At 33.3% G+C, this 17,918-nt stretch overlaps 1 protein-coding gene across 1 annotated transcript in view; it reads right to left on the bottom strand.

The window, feature by feature from the left end:
* Positions 1–555: 555 nt before the first annotated feature.
* The window catches only part of LOC145248051 (thymidine kinase, cytosolic-like), a 50,925-nt gene continuing 33,562 nt past the window's right edge, over positions 556–17,918 (bottom strand). The window contains exons 5-7 of the mRNA XM_080109786.1: positions 6,736–6,825; positions 6,131–6,250; positions 556–897 (exon numbers count right to left, since the gene is read on the bottom strand). Coding sequence (XP_079965912.1) covers positions 562–897; positions 6,131–6,250; positions 6,736–6,825 — 546 coding nt within the window. The 3' untranslated portion in view covers positions 556–561. The remainder of the gene's footprint in view (positions 898–6,130; positions 6,251–6,735; positions 6,826–17,918) is intronic.

Here is a 17,918-nt window from a genome sequence, read left to right as displayed (position 1 = left end):
AAACAATTTACTGGTGGTGTTATTGGATCCTAGTTTTTGTTGCAATAATTATTCGTATATAAAAAGTGATATAGCATCAAAGTCAAAAGTCTAATATCATTGTATGTGCTTTTCATGTTATCACATCAGATTTGGTTCGACATCCATTTTACACCAAATATAATGAGATGACAGGAAAGGTACACACCAGGGATTATCATGATTAGTATTTTGATTTCAATATAATGTCACTTTTTTTTACTAGGAAATATTACAATATCTGTATACACACACGTTTTTTTTATATATGTACCTTTTTATATATATATATATATATATATATATATAATTATTTTTTTTACTATAATAATTATGCATCTCAATAAGTGTATAATAACAATCAAGAGACTGGTTGCTGATAAAAATAAAATTTAAAAAAAAAAAAAAACGGATAAAAATGTGACGGTTCCATTTTGTAAATCATGAATGCTTGCACTTTTAAAACTTTTAAAATGAAAATCTTGCGGACGACATAGAAGTTGCCCCTTTTCATTTCTCATCCTCATAATTTTCAGATTTTATTCAAGGTGAACTGAACAGTTTTCCTCGGCTCTGATTGATTTTAATGTTCACAAATGGTGGCGCCTGATAGTCCTCTACATTCGCTGTAGGACTTTTATGATTCAATAAACTCTGCATCGGCTTCTTTGGTGTCTCTGGCTGCTGAGGATTTAATACCAGGTTCTCCTTGTTAGTCTCCTTCAATGGTGAAATCGACTTCGTCTCTAACTTTGAAATTGGCTTTGTGTCCAACTTTGAAACCGGCTTTGCATCCAACTTTGAAATTGGCTTTGTGTCTAAATTATAACACTTTCGACATACACACAGATATTTATCTGCTCCTCCAATAACTTCAACCTGAATGGGGGAAAAAAAAAAAAAAAGTCAATATTTGTACAATATAAAAAAATTATTCTACTTAATAACAAAGATGGAAAAAAAAAAAAAAAAACACTGAATTCATCATTACCTGATACATGTTTCCAGAAATTATTAGTCAGTTTCATTTGATTTCAAAAGTTCCTATTCCAACTAAACTGACTCTCACTAAACAGTCATACTTAGATGGAGTCATAACTTTTACTCACTATAAAAAATCTAATACTCTCTCATCAAACACCAGGAATTTTCCTTTATTGCATACATTTTTCACCTCGGACTGTCAGTGTTTCATTTAATTATTTTGTGATATTATCTTTCAACCAACCTAACTTCCCTACATAAATACAGGCCACTCCCTTCAGCTTAGTATCTCATTTTTACAAGACTTTGGCTTACTAGAATACTATTTGCAGAATGCCAGAATATAATTGCCAAACACTGAACAAACATGGTGTTTCCATTCACTTTATTATGTTCTTAGTAGCTTGTATGTAATATTATTTTATTTATCTTTGATTATAGAATACAAATTCTTAAACTGCAATGATTCTGGTCTTACAAAAATATTCTCATTTTTTCACATATAAACATTGTTCAATCATCGATATATAAAAAGAATGCTCATTCAAATTCTTTATCTTCTGAACTATTCGTTATCAAGAAATAATCAATAACTATTAGTAAAAGACTTTTGAAAAACAATCTCTTAAAACAAATCTTTCAATAATTTACACCACTAAAATAGAATTTCAATTATTTATCCAGCACCCCAGAAACTAAAGCTCAAACCTTACATCAAAATGTATGAATTGTATAAGATTGATGATCTTTAAAAGGTTAACAAAAATCTTTGAAAACTGCGTCAGTCTAAAACGATTTCTCCTTTCCCATTTTTTACTACTAAAAATTTTTTACATAAGTTATTTTCACTGCAACATGTCAGTTTGGAAATATTTACTTATTTCGAAAAATGTTTTACTTTGTATCTCATACGTAATATTAATTTCAATACTTCTGCATTTTATAGACCATGTCATTTTAAAGGAAGTTACATGCAACTTTTATAGTACCTTTTGTTTATTAGATTTTTATATAGTTGTGGAACACAAGCCATAATATATCTATCTTTGTATCTGTTTATCTATCGATCTATCTGTCCATCTAATTGGAAGTAAACGTTATAATCAGGATTTGGTTCTGGGGTTTGGGAAGGAGTGAGTCACTCTCTCGACAACAGCACGTTTCTGCCCTCTTCTTTTCCAATCAACCACACCTGGCCTCTCGCCACCAATGTCACACTGCACAATCTGAACGTCAGCAATACGAAATTCTTTTCAAGAGAAGATGTTCACGACTCTTTTTTCTCTGCACCCCCAGGGAATTTTTCCCAACTTTTATATCCTCCTATCTAGAAAAAAAAGGAAGAGATAGGAAAAAAAATAGCTTCTCCCATCATGCTCTGCCTTCCCAAGATGCCCTTCGCGTATACAAATACGCTGACCATCCTTTTCTTCTTCTTTCCCACAGAGCGATACAGATATGCCCGGTATGTTTCTTTTTTTTTTTTTTTTTTCTTCTTTTCTAACCATATACCCCACACTTTTATAGTACCTTTTGTTTATTAGATTTTTATATAGTTGTGGAGCACAAGCTGTAATATATCTATCTTTGTATCTGTTTATCTATTGATCTATTTGTCCATCTAATTGGAAGTAAACAAGAGATGAGATGTGAAACTATGTTTTGATAAAAGTTGTCAAAACATGTTGAGGTGGAAACTGGACAAGTTGCACCAGAAGAAAGTTGACCAGTATCGGAAGTATGTGTCTTTCTGTCATGTGTTCTGGTTAGCTGAGAAAATAGATAAGTTGGAATTTGGATATTGAGCAGGGCGGATGGGTTAACGGTTGCCCCCCTCCAAATTGGAGACTAAGAGAAACTCACAAGCAAAGATATTAACTTCTCATTCTTCTGCAATCGACACCTGGGAAGTAATAAAAAACTATAAAAAATCAACTTCTTGGAATTGAAATGCATTCGTCCACAGGTTCCAGCTTCCATCCAAGAACCAATGAAATTCCCATGTGGACCAAAAAACTAACAACGCAATTGAAAAGTTGATGAGATATCTCAAAATACATGTAGATGTAATGTCTGACACACACGCACGCAACACACTTAGACGATCACAGAACATAAATAAACTGCAACACAATAACTTAGGGTTCAGATAGTGAAGAAGCCCACTATAGAGACTAATAATCCAAAGCACAATAACACGACCCCATAATGTTACAAGATTGCCAGTTCAAATTACAAAGTAGTTAACATTTTAAAAATGTGTTCCTAAATTATAATGTTTTGTTATCATGAAGCAAAGTCCCCCAACACTTGCTGTTTGACTTAAAATAAAAACAAGCCATGCATGCATGGTCCCCCTCGTGCTGCATGTGAGATGACGCCACAAAAAATAGTGAAGAAATGATGAATGTGAGAAGTGTGAAGGGTCAACGTTGCTTTCACATTTTCGACAAGTTTCAGAAAAATCTAATGGATGTGGCAAAAATTATGGTGTAAAAAGTGTAATTTTTTGCAATTTTGGAGCATTTGTGACCCCTTTTCAGCTCCTGGAATGCCGAATCCCAATGAAAATGGACAAACGATGCAGTTTCACACCTTAAGACATGTATATTTGAATTCAGCACCATGGAAAACTACTATATAGACAAACATATCTAGTTCTTAAGTAATATGAAAAGAGTTCCAAAGAGGCATGTTTTTTTAGCCCTAAAAGTCCCAGAGGGATGCGAACCAGAATTTTGCCAGGGTCACCCATACTGAATTCATAATAAGAACATTGGCCTCCATATTTTGGCCAAGTTTCAGGAACATCTAATGGATGGATCAAATGCTATGTGTCAGAAAGTGTCATTTTTTACCTCTTTTGATCCCCTTGGGGTGCAACGGGAATTTTTGTAAAAAAAAAATTTTTTGAATGAAATATAATTTGTGGCAAAATTTCAGAAAAAACTAATGGACGATTATCTGGCAATAGTCCGGACTAACAGATGCCACTGAAAACATAGGTCCCTCTCCAATAAATCGGGGGACCAAAAAAAACAAAAAAAACATTGAATGCAGAACATTTTTTTATTTTTTTTTTATTTCAATATATTTTAGTAGTAAATAAAACTTTTTAGGAATATTCTGTATTAGATACATTTTTAATGATGTTTGATTTTAGTCAAACAGGCTCGCAGAAAGTGTCAGGGGACTTTGCTTGATGATAACCTAATGTTGTTTCAACACCATCCATAAACTGCAGAACTACCAAATATGATTACACAGATAGATTGACACATACAGGAGGGGAGGGGTGCTTAATTTTTGTTTATCATTACTTCTGAAGTGTACAGACTGATGTATAGATAAGATTTTCAAGTTAAATGCACTTCTTATGGTATCGTTTGTTTATTACATTTTTAGGTGACAGTACAAAATAGTTAATATGAAGTTTCTAAATAATATTTCAGCACCACCTATAAACTGGAAAGGTATCCAATATTTTGGTACTTCTACTACTATCAACCCTGCTAGTTTTCAACTTAAATTCAATTTTTACAGTATCTCTTCTGTATACTCCCCCTCCATTTATATGCAAATGCTTAATCAGATTTTGGTATTTCTGCTATTTACGAATCATGCTATTTTTATGGATACGAGTTTTCAAGTTAAATTATGATTTTTACAGTATCTTTCCTTTTAGCAAATTGTTAACTGAAAGTACAGAATAATTAGTATATTAAAAATGGGTTTCTAAATAATGACATCATTTCAGTACAGTGCACAAACTTCAATTTCAAACTAATTCTTCTAAGAATTTTAATTTTGAAATTGTGGATACCAAACAACATTGTCGTTGAATTAGAAAAATATCTAAAGTCAAGTCAATTTTATCCTGTTCAAGTTAACATCATAGATCAGTACACATAATTGGAGTCATATAAGATTGCACCAATTGGGCAAGAAATTTCTTAAGTGAATCTACTTGCTTGGGCAACGCTGGGATACAGGTCATCTAGTAGTAAATAAAAAATATTTAATTCATGTAGTTTCAAGAAAAAACATGCCAACGCATGTGAAATTGTATTATAATTTTATTTATAGAGAGTAATAAACAGAACTGATAAAAAAGAAAAAGAGGTCAATTGTAATTTTACATTTCAGACAACATAATAATACGTTACATTTATCAAACTTTGTATAGAATTATTTTAAATTATTTAAACTACTGTTCTCATGTTTGATATTATTTTCATTCTAATAACATCATAGATATTTTTTTTTCACTTGTTAACTGATTTTTTTTCCTTCCCTTCTTTTATTTTTTCCATTTTTTTCTGCCCCCCACCCCGGTCCTTTTTATCTCATATCAGTCATAATAATATATATAAAAAAAAAAAATGTAAAAAACTACATCTGGTTAAAAAAAAAAACATGAGACACACACATTATTAACCGTATTGAAACCAGAAAACTTTTAGTTTTACAAAGGAGTCACCATTTATCAAAGCCCGGAGGTCACTGAAGGATAAGGGTTCCGTAAATGTTATGTTTTTAACTTAGATTTGGATGAAGGATTCAATTAAAAATTTTAATCATCAATTATATAATAATTAAATTAGAAATTATTCACCCTAGAGTTTCGTGATAATTATCTTTATAATTCATGTAAACTTACTTCCAACTAGATCCAAAAATTCTAAACCTTGGAGTGTAGAGCTAACCCTCTTTTTTTTTTTAAACAAAAAAAAAAAAACATGGTGACTTATACACTTGAGAAGAAGGTTGAAGATTATATCGACCGAAACGTTGTGCAGATAACACTTAAAATGAGAACAATTGTCCGATTAATTCAAATAATACAAACCTCATCTAAAAATTCAGAATTGTAATAAGAAGAAATAGGCAAAATAATCTAAATAATCTTAAAAATTCTGAATTGTAATAAAACTGTTTTATACAAACATTTCCTCAACTCTGGTAGAAGTGTAGAATGTTACAATGTTATTAATTATACGCATGAATGGCATGTTCATGCTACTAAATTCCAGTGTTAAATGATTAAAAAGCGTTTTTAAAATTAAATACATTTTCACAAATTCCCACTCATTTAACTTAATGAAGATAAAAAAAAATTAACACCCACCTCTTTTTCATTTCCGATGCGTTTTGTAAATGAAGCTTCCTTGTAGCAGTTCATACAGACAGCCGTCAGTTTAACAACATTCTCGGCTAACGGGATAAGTTGTAAAATGTCACCAAAAGCCTTTGATTTAAAAAAAAAAAAAAAAAAAAAATTTTTTTTTAGATTTCCAATTTCTAATTGCAAAAATCAAAAGTACAAAAAAATATAAATTTCTTTCATAAATGAAAAAACAAATCATAAATTAACAGCTCATTGAAGAAACATTTCCATTTTCTTAAATTGACAAAAAAGTTATATTTAATTATTTAAACAAACAATAAGCTAAATCAAAAATTGCAACAAGCAAGATAAATTTTATCAAAGCTAAATTTAAAACGCTTATATTTATTTTAGAAAATCATTTTGTTCTAAAGTCTATAAAACAAAAGGATTTAACTTGTGAGAAAAGTAGTTTTCTCTTTCATTTTTTAAGTACTCTATCAGACCCCCATCTCACCCTCTGCACCCTTGAGACTCGTTAATGTATTAAACAGTCACTACAAATTAGAAAGAAGTTACATAAAATTAAAACATCCATAGGAAATGACAATAAAAAATTGAATCACCTTTTTTTCAAAGGTCGAATCAAGAGCCGCCACCAAAACTATCTTGCCTCTTTCGGCCATTTCATTTGCAAAGGAAACAACGTCTGGAAACTGAAAAAAAATATATATATAGAAATCTAAACTTGCTTGATATTCATTTAAACACATTTTATAAAAAGAAATGAATGCATCATAACAGTTATTTTTTTTTTTTTTTTATCGACAGGGATGAAATGATTGTTCACAATTCTTAAAATAAATGAAGAAAATGCCCTAAATACAATTGGAATAGAATTTATGGAAATTGATCCAGACAAGGCATGAAGCTGCTTGATGTAAGGATTTAAGAAAAAAACAAAAACAAAACTACTTCAAGGTCAAAAACTAGCCAAAAATAAGTGTTAGATAGATTTCAGACCAGAAAATACCAATTCTTCCCTCTTTGTCAGAAAGACTGTTCACGTGAGGAGTAATAGTCAAAATAATGGAAGTGAGAACGTAAACCCTAGATCTATTTTTTATTCTCTTAATGATAGTTATAAGAACAATGATAATTAGTTATTAGGATGACGAGAGCTGCGATTATGAAAAGTGTCTTGACAGAATGCAGGTAAGTTTGAAATTTGATTAAGAATTTGTTTTTGAAATTTATGTCTGCACGGATTATGAGGTAAGAGATGATTTGAAACAAACATTTGTCATTTGGAATAAAGAATATGTGAAAATATAAACAATATTGAAAAGTAGGATCGCAAATCGAAAACGAGAAGGAACGAAGATTGTCACCAAGTTGCGACCATATCCTGAGCATTTGCTCCTTTGGTGGGACAGATAAGACTAAGACACCAACGGTAGATTGGGTATCGAGTGTGAGAAAAAGAGAATGTTGCCATTGGCAAAAGTAAGCAATGAAATTCCTTCTTATATTTTCGAGTCTTCATCTGTGAACCACCTGCAGGAGATGATGTTTTTGAGAAATGTTACAAGAGTTCTCTAACAGAAGACAAATGTATCTCTTTGGTCTTATTTATTATGGCATCCTCAACGAAGATATTTGCTTTGTGGTGACACATAATTATAAGAAGCAACATCATGCCTAACCATTTAAGAACTTTCACAGACTTCTGCATGGGACCCCCCCCCCCCCGTGGCAAAGTACAATAGGGACTAATACATTACAAACATATGTTTTATTATACAAGTTTTCGCTTTACACGTATCATCAGAGATACCTTGTGGGCAGACCTGTATGATTTGAAGGCATCAATGATTCACTTCTTCAAATACAAAAATAACAAATCTACAAAACAGCATACAACTACTTATGTCAGTGTTAAAGTAATATAATATACATAAATATGCTCCAAAGTAGAGAATTTGTAATTGTTTCACACATAAAAGTTTGGAATTCGCTTTTTCCTTCAAAGTAAAATAGAATTATCTCCCTTGCACAACAATCATTACATTTGGCTGGTGTGATAACTAGGGCTATGACAAAAGAATATTCTTTTCATTATTTTGACTCTCGAATATATATCAGTTAATATCTTATACGTTTTTAGACAGAGTGATGTGATTCTCAATTGATTAACTGTGTCTGTGTCAGATATATACCTGAGTCAAAACAATGAAAAGAATATTCTCTTGTCATAGCCATAGTGATATTCACAGATCTTGACAGTAAAATCTGTACACATACACAAGTTTTATGATTAGAGCCATATATGAGCACACGTGCATGTACATTAAAAATATTAATTATTCCACATGTCAAACAAACTTTATGTCATTTCAGAAAGTATATTTCGCTATTAAGGCTGTTAAGTTTTGTTACCTTCGTAATATCATTGGAACACAGGAATGAGCTGATGTTATTGTGATTGCAAAAGTTAGGACTGAGTAGACTAAGTTTAGAGAAATTCTGCCATTACTAACAGAGCATTACTACTGTTGACCTAAGGAAGTGTCGGAAGTGTCAATCAGACTTGTGCATGAAGTATGATAATGTACGGGAAGTGAAACCTGGCCAGTGAGGGTTAAGGACATTCATTGCACAGATAGAAATGATATGAGAATAATATAATGGATGTGTAATGTGAGTGTTAAACAAATTTAGATCTGGTGACCTCAGAGGGACATTAAATCTGGACAGTATAGAGAAATGTGTGCAGAACATGGGACTTTGTTGGTATGGTTGTGTTGAATGAATGAGAGTTCTTTGGATAGTAAATGTAGTTATTATCGAGTGGTTTCATGCTGTCTGGAGCGATTTCTCTCTCTCTCTCTCTCTTATATATATATATATATATATATATATATATATATAAAGAACAGTTGAAATAGCAGGGTCACTTGAAAGAGGAAGGGCAAGCAAAACAGGGGAAGAAGTGATAGGAAGGAATTTGAGAGAAAGAGGGACAAATTAAGATTTGGCCAGATAGGTTAGTTTAGAACTCAATTTTTTTTTTTTTAATTTAATTTTCACCCCAAACAAGGCACAGTGCCACTTTGAAGTGGGACATAAATTGCAGGGATGCTATGTAGGGAGTTGAGCAGCAAGATGTCTGTTCACATTACACTTGTACTTCTGCATGTCAGTACAGTTGGGAAAGCAGGATCCTGGAAGGGAGATCCAAAGTCTAGCAGTTCTGGAGAAGAAACTATTGGAGTAGAAGGCTTTCTCACACCTAGGGATCTTTACTGTGTAGGGGTGGGATTTAACTGCTTGTCGGGTTTGTCGGAGGTATTTACGTCCAAAAGTACAAGTGCTTGTAGTTTGTCTAATTTCTAAAATATATCCAACATCCAGCATGTAAAACAGACATTAAACTGAATATAATCATTTCAGCTTCTACAGTAGTTCAATCTCACAGTATTTCTAGAACTCAATAGACAATCAAGTAACTGTCATCATCAGGAAGATATGAAAGTATAGCGTTTTTGATTGATCGCAGCCATACCAAGTAGTTTAAAAAAATTAAGTGGTCTAAGCAATTGCAGCCATACCAAGTAGTTTTAAAAAAATTAAGTGGTCTAAGCAATCGCAGCCATACCAAGTAGTTTTAAAAAATTAAGTGGTCTAAGCAATCGCAGCCATACCAAGTAGTTTTAAAAAATTAAGTGGTCTAAGCAATCGCAGCCATACCAAGTAGTTTTAAAAAATTAAGTGGTCTAAGCAATCGCAGCCATACCAAGTAGTTTTAAAAAATTAAGTGGTCTAAGCAATCGCAGCCATACCAAGTGGTTTAAAAAAATTAAGTGATCTAAGCAATCACAGCCATACCAAGTGGTTTAAAAAAATTAAGTGGTCTAAGCAATCGTAGCCATACCAATTGGTTTAAAAAAATTAAGTGGTCTAAGCAATCACAGCCATACCAAGTGGTTTAAAAAAATTAAGTGGTCTAAGCAATCGCAGCCATACCAAGTACTTTTAAAAAATTAAGTGGTCTAAGCAATCACAGCCATACCAAGTGGTTTAAAAAAATTAAGTGGTCTAAGCAATTGTAGCCATACCAATTGGTTTAAAAAAATTAAGTGGTCTAAGCAATCGCAGCCATACCAAGTGGTTTAAAAAAATTAAGTGGTCTAAGCAATCACAGCCATACCAAGTGGTTTAAAAAAATTAAGTGGTCTAAGCAATCACAGCCATACCAATTGGTTTAAAAAAATTAAGTGGTCTAAGCAATCGCAGCCATACCAAGTGGTTTAAAAAAATTAAGTGGTCTAAGCAATCGCAGCCATACCAAGTGGTTTAAAAAAATTAAGTGGTCTAAGCAATCGCAGCCATACCAAGTGGTTTAAAAAAATTAAGTGGTCTAAGCAATCGCAGCCATACCAATTGGTTTTAAAAAATTAAGTGGTCTAAGCAATCGCAGCCATACCAAGTACTTTTAAAAAATTAAGTGGTCTAAGCAATCACAGCCATACCAAGTGGTTTAAAAAAATTAAGTGGTCTAAGCAATCGTAGCCATACCAATTGGTTTAAAAAAATTAAGTGGTCTAAGCAATCGCAGCCATACCAATTGGTTTTAAAAAATTAAGTGGTCTAAGCAATCGCAGCCATACCAAGTGGTTTAAAAAAATTAAGTGGTCTAAGCAATCGCAGCCATACCAAGTGGTTTAAAAAAATTAAGTGGTCTAAGCAATCGCAGCCATACCAAGTGGTTTAAAAAAATTAAGTGGTCTAAGCAATCGCAGCCATACCAAGTGGTTTAAAAAAATTAAGTGGTCTAAGCAATCGCAGCCATACCAATTGGTTTTAAAAAATTAAGTGGTCTAAGCAATCGCAGCCATACCAATTGGTTTTAAAAAATTAAGTGGTCTAAGCAATCGCAGCCATACCAATTGGTTTAAAAAAATTAAGTGGTCTAAGCAATCGCAGCCATACCAAGTGGTTTAAAAAAATTAAGTGGTCTAAGCAATCACAGCCATACCAAGTGGTTTAAAAAAATTAAGTGGTCTAAGCAATCGTAGCCATACCAATTGGTTTAAAAAAATTAAGTGGTCTAAGCAATCGCAGCCATACCAATTGGTTTTAAAAAATTAAGTGGTCTAAGCAATCGCAGCCATACCAAGTACTTTTAAAAAATTAAGTGGTCTAAGCAATCACAGCCATACCAAGTGGTTTAAAAAAATTAAGTGGTCTAAGCAATCGTAGCCATACCAATTGGTTTAAAAAAATTAAGTGGTCTAAGCAATCGCAGCCATACCAAGTGGTTTAAAAAAATTAAGTGGTCTAAGCAATCACAGCCATACCAAGTGGTTTAAAAAAATTAAGTGGTCTAAGCAATCGCAGCCATACCAATTGGTTTTAAAAAATTAAGTGGTCTAAGCAATCGCAGCCATACCAAGTAGTTTTAAAAAATTAAGTGGTCTAAGCAATCGCAGCCATACCAAGTGGTTTAAAAAAATTAAGTGGTCTAAGCAATCACAGCCATACCAAGTGGTTTAAAAAAATTAAGTGGTCTAAGCAATCGCAGCCATACCAATTGGTTTAAAAAAATTAAGTGGTCTAAGCAATCGCAGCCATACCAAGTGGTTTAAAAAAATTAAGTGGTCTAAGCAATCGCAGCCATACCAAGTGGTTTAAAAAAATTAAGTGGTCTAAGCAATCGCAGCCATACCAAGTGGTTTAAAAAAATTAAGTGGTCTAAGCAATCGCAGCCATACCAATTGGTTTTAAAAAACTAAGTGGTCTAAGCAATCGCAGCCATACCAATTGGTTTTAAAAAATTAAGTGGTCTAAGCAATCGCAGCCATACCAATTGGTTTAAAAAAATTAAGTGGTCTAAGCAATCGCAGCCATACCAAGTAGTTTAAAAAAATTAAATGGTCTAAGCAATCACAGCCATACCAAGTGGTTTAAAAAAATTAAGTGGTCTAAGCAATCGTAGCCATACCAATTGGTTTAAAAAAATTAAGTGGTCTAAGCAATCGCAGCCATACCAATTGGTTTTAAAAAATTAAGTGGTCTAAGCAATCGCAGCCATACCAAGTACTTTTAAAAAATTAAGTGGTCTAAGCAATCACAGCCATACCAAGTGGTTTAAAAAAATTAAGTGGTCTAAGCAATCGTAGCCATACCAATTGGTTTAAAAAAATTAAGTGGTCTAAGCAATCGCAGCCATACCAAGTGGTTTAAAAAAATTAAGTGGTCTAAGCAATCGCAGCCATACCAAGTGGTTTAAAAAAATTAAGTGGTCTAAGCAATCGCAGCCATACCAATTGGTTTTAAAAAATTAAGTGGTCTAAGCAATCGCAGCCATACCAAGTAGTTTTAAAAAATTAAGTGGTCTAAGCAATCGCAGCCATACCAAGTGGTTTAAAAAAATTAAGTGGTCTAAGCAATCACAGCCATACCAAGTGGTTTAAAAAAATTAAGTGGTCTAAGCAATCGTAGCCATACCAATTGGTTTAAAAAAATTAAGTGGTCTAAGCAATCGCAGCCATACCAAGTACTTTTAAAAAATTAAGTGGTCTAAGCAATCACAGCCATACCAAGTAGTTTTAAAAAATTAAGTGGTCTAAGCAATCGCAGCCATACCAAGTAGTTTAAAAAAATTAAGTGGTCTAAGCAATCACAGCCATACCAAGTGGTTTAAAAAAATTAAGTGGTCTAAGCAATCGTAGCCATACCAAGTGGTTTAAAAAAATTAAGTGGTCTAAGCAATCGCAGCCATACCAAGTGGTTTAAAAAAATTAAGTGGTCTAAGCAATCACAGCCATACCAAGTGGTTTAAAAAAATTAAGTGGTCTAAGCAATCACAGCCATACCAAGTGGTTTAAAAAAATTAAGTGGTCTAAGCAATCGCAGCCATACCAATTGGTTTAAAAAAATTAAGTGGTCTAAGCAATCACAGCCATACCAAGTGGTTTAAAAAAATTAAGTGGTCTAAGAAATCGCAGCCATACCAAGTACTTTTAAAAAATTAAGTGGTCTAAGCAATCACAGCCATACCAAGTGGTTTAAAAAATTAAGTGGTCTAAGCAATCACAGCCATACCAATTGGTTTAAAAAAATTAAGTGGTCTAAGCAATCGCAGCCATACCAAGTGGTTTAAAAAAATTAAGTGGTCTAAGCAATCACAGCCATACCAAGTGGTTTAAAAAAATTAAGTGGTCTAAGCAATCACAGCCATACCAATTGGTTTAAAAAAATTAAGTGGTCTAAGCAATCGCAGCCATACCAAGTGGTTTAAAAAAATTAAGTGGTCTAAGCAATCACAGCCATACCAAGTGGTTTAAAAAAATTAAGTGGTCTAAGCAATCGTAGCCATACCAATTGGTTTAAAAAAATTAAGTGGTCTAAGCAATCGCAGCCATACCAATTGGTTTTAAAAAATTAAGTGGTCTAAGCAATCGCAGCCATACCAAGTACTTTTAAAAAATTAAGTGGTCTAAGCAATCACAGCCATACCAAGTGGTTTAAAAAAATTAAGTGGTCTAAGCAATCGTAGCCATACCAATTGGTTTAAAAAAATTAAGTGGTCTAAGCAATCGCAGCCATACCAAGTGGTTTAAAAAAATTAAGTGGTCTAAGCAATCACAGCCATACCAAGTGGTTTAAAAAAATTAAGTGGTCTAAGCAATCGCAGCCATACCAATTGGTTTTAAAAAATTAAGTGGTCTAAGCAATCGCAGCCATACCAAGTAGTTTTAAAAAATTAAGTGGTCTAAGCAATCGCAGCCATACCAAGTGGTTTAAAAAAATTAAGTGGTCTAAGCAATCACAGCCATACCAAGTGGTTTAAAAAAATTAAGTGGTCTAAGCAATCGCAGCCATACCAAGTGGTTTAAAAAAATTAAGTGGTCTAAGCAATCGCAGCCATACCAAGTGGTTTAAAAAAATTAAGTGGTCTAAGCAATCGCAGCCATACCAAGTGGTTTAAAAAAATTAAGTGGTCTAAGCAATCGCAGCCATACCAATTGGTTTTAAAAAATTAAGTGGTCTAAGCAATCGCAGCCATACCAATTGGTTTAAAAAAATTAAGTGGTCTAAGCAATCGCAGCCATACCAATTGGTTTAAAAAAATTAAGTGGTCTAAGCAATCGCAGCCATACCAAGTAGTTTAAAAAAATTAAATGGTCTAAGCAATCACAGCCATACCAAGTGGTTTAAAAAAATTAAGTGGTCTAAGCAATCGTAGCCATACCAATTGGTTTAAAAAAATTAAGTGGTCTAAGCAATCGCAGCCATACCAATTGGTTTTAAAAAATTCAGTGGTCTAAGCAATCGCAGCCATACCAAGTACTTTTAAAAAATTAAGTGGTCTAAGCAATCACAGCCATACCAAGTGGTTTAAAAAAATTAAGTGGTCTAAGCAATCGTAGCCATACCAATTGGTTAAAAAAAATTAAGTGGTCTAAGCAATCACAGCCATACCAAGTGGTTTAAAAAAATTAAGTGGTCTAAGCAATCGCAGCCATACCAAGTGGTTTTAAAAAATTAAGTGGTCTAAGCAATCGCAGCCATACCAAGTAGTTTTAAAAAATTAAGTGGTCTAAGCAATCGCAGCCATACCAAGTGGTTTAAAAAAATTAAGTGGTCTAAGCAATCACAGCCATACCAAGTGGTTTAAAAAAATTAAGTGGTCTAAGCAATCGTAGCCATACCAATTGGTTTAAAAAAATTAAGTGGTCTAAGCAATCGCAGCCATACCAAGTACTTTTAAAAAATTAAGTGGTCTAAGCAATCACAGCCATACCAAGTAGTTTTAAAAAATTAAGTGGTCTAAGCAATCGCAGCCATACCAAGTAGTTTAAAAAAATTAAGTGGTCTAAGTCATCACAGCCATACCAAGTGGTTTAAAAAAATTAAGTGGTCTAAGCAATCGCAGCCATACCAAGTGGTTTAAAAAAATTAAGTGGTCTAAGCAATCGCAGCCATACCAAGTGGTTTAAAAAAATTAAGTGGTCTAAGCAATCACAGCCATACCAAGTGGTTTAAAAAAATTAAGTGGTCTAAGCAATCACAGCCATACCAAGTGGTTTAAAAAAATTAAGTGGTCTAAGCAATCGCAGCCATACCAAGTGGTTTAAAAAAATTAAGTGGTCTAAGCAATCACAGCCATACCAAGTGGTTTAAAAAAATTAAGTGGTCTAAGAAATCGCAGCCATACCAAGTACTTTTAAAAAATTAAGTGGTCTAAGCAATCACAGCCATACCAAGTGGTTTAAAAAAATTAAGTGGTCTAAGCAATCACAGCCATACCAATTGGTTTAAAAAAATTAAGTGGTCTAAGCAATCGCAGCCATACCAAGTGGTTTAAAAAAATTAAGTGGTCTAAGCAATCACAGCCATACCAAGTGGTTTAAAAAAATTAAGTGGTCTAAGCAATCACAGCCATACCAATTGGTTTAAAAAAATTAAGTGGTCTAAGCAATCGCAGCCATACCAAGTGGTTTAAAAAAATTAAGTGGTCTAAGCAATCGCAGCCATACCAAGTGGTTTAAAAAAATTAAGTGGTCTAAGCAATCGCAGCCATACCAATTGGTTTTAAAAAATTAAGTGGTCTAAGCAATCGCAGCCATACCAAGTACTTTTAAAAAATTAAGTGGTCTAAGCAATCACAGCCATACCAAGTGGTTTAAAAAAATTAAGTGGTCTAAGCAATCGTAGCCATACCAATTGGTTTAAAAAAATTAAGTGGTCTAAGCAATCACAGCCATACCAATTGGTTTTAAAAAATTAAGTGGTCTAAGCAATCGCAGCCATACCAAGTACTTTTAAAAAATTAAGTGGTCTAAGCAATCACAGCCATACCAAGTGGTTTAAAAAAATTGAGTTGTCTAAGCAATCGTAGCCATACCAAGTGGTTTAAAAAAATTAAGTGGTCTAAGCAAACACAGCCATACCAAGTGGTTTAAAAAAATTAAGTGGTCTAAGCAATCGCAGCCATACCAAGTGGTTTAAAAAAATTAAGTGGTCTAAGCAATCACAGCCATACCAAGTGGTTTAAAAAAATTAAGTGGTCTAAGAAATCGCAGCCATACCAAGTACTTTTAAAAAATTAAGTGGTCTAAGCAATCACAGCCATACCAAGTGGTTTAAAAAAATTAAGTGGTCTAAGCAATCACAGCCATACCAATTGGTTTAAAAAAATTAAGTGGTCTAAGCAATCGCAGCCATACCAAGTGGTTTTAAAAAATTAAGTGGTCTAAGCAATCGCAGCCATACCAAGTGGTTTAAAAAAATTAAGTGGTCTAAGCAATCGCAGCCATACCAAGTGGTTTAAAAAAATTAAGTGGTCTAAGCAATCACAGCCATACCAAGTGGTTTAAAAAAATTAAGTGGTCTAAGCAATCACAGCCATACCAAGTGGTTTAAAAAAATTAAGTGGTCTAAGCAATCGCAGCCATACCAAGTGGTTTAAAAAAATTAAGTGGTCTAAGCAATCACAGCCATACCAAGTGGTTTAAAAAAATTAAGTGGTCTAAGCAATCGCAGCCATACCAAGTACTTTTAAAAAATTAAGTGGTCTAAGCAATCACAGCCATACCAAGTGGTTTAAAAAAATTAAGTGGTCTAAGCAATCACAGCCATACCAATTGGTTTAAAAAAATTAAGTGGTCTAAGCAATCGCAGCCATACCAAGTGGTTTAAAAAAATTAAGTGGTCTAAGCAATCACAGCCATACCAAGTGGTTTAAAAAAATTAAGTGGTCTAAGCAATCACAGCCATACCAATTGGTTTAAAAAAATTAAGTGGTCTAAGCAATCGCAGCCATACCAAGTGGTTTAAAAAAATTAAGTGGTCTAAGCAATCGCAGCCATACCAAGTGGTTTAAAAAAATTAAGTGGTCTAAGCAATCGCAGCCATACCAAGTACTTTTAAAAAATTAAGTGGTCTAAGCAATCACAGCCATACCAAGTGGTTTAAAAAAATTAAGTGGTCTAAGCAATCGTAGCCATACCAATTGGTTTAAAAAAATTAAGTGGTCTAAGCAATCGCAGCCATACCAAGTGGTTTAAAAAAATTAAGTGGTCTAAGCAATCACAGCCATACCAAGTGGTTTAAAAAAATTAAGTGGTCTAAGCAATCACAGCCATACCAATTGGTTTAAAAAAATTAAGTGGTCTAAGCAATCGCAGCCATACCAAGTGGTTTAAAAAAATTAAGTGGTCTAAGCAATCGCAGCCATACCAAGTGGTTTAAAAAAATTAAGTGGTCTAAGCAATCGCAGCCATACCAAGTGGTTTAAAAAAATTAAGTGGTCTAAGCAATCACAGCCATACCAATTGGTTTTAAAAAATTAAGTGGTCTAAGCAATCGCAGCCATACCAAGTACTTTTAAAAAATTAAGTGGTCTAAGCAATCACAGCCATACCAAGTGGTTTAAAAAAATTGAGTTGTCTAAGCAATCGTAGCCATACCAATTGGTTTTAAAAAATTAAGTGGTCTAAGCAATCGCAGCCATACCAAATGGTTTTAAAAAATTAAGTGGTCTAAGCAATCACAGCCATACCAAGTGGTTTAAAAAAATTAAGTGGTCTAAGCAATCGCAGCCATACCAAGTGGTTTAAAAAAATTAAGTGGTCTAAGCAATCGCAGCCATACCAAGTGGTTTAAAAAAATTAAGTGGTCTAAGCAATCGCAGCCATACCAAGTACTTTTAAAAAATTAAGTGGTCTAAGCAATCGCAGCCATACCAAGTGGTTTAAAAAAATTAAGTGGTCTAAGCAATCACAGCCATACCAAGTGGTTT

This window comes from Euprymna scolopes, chromosome 26 (assembly GCF_053919585.1).
Source record: "Euprymna scolopes isolate OS-2025 chromosome 26, ASM5391958v1, whole genome shotgun sequence".
NCBI classification, from domain to species: domain Eukaryota; kingdom Metazoa; phylum Mollusca; class Cephalopoda; order Sepiida; family Sepiolidae; genus Euprymna; species Euprymna scolopes.
This window is presented reverse-complemented; position numbering and strand designations above follow the sequence as displayed.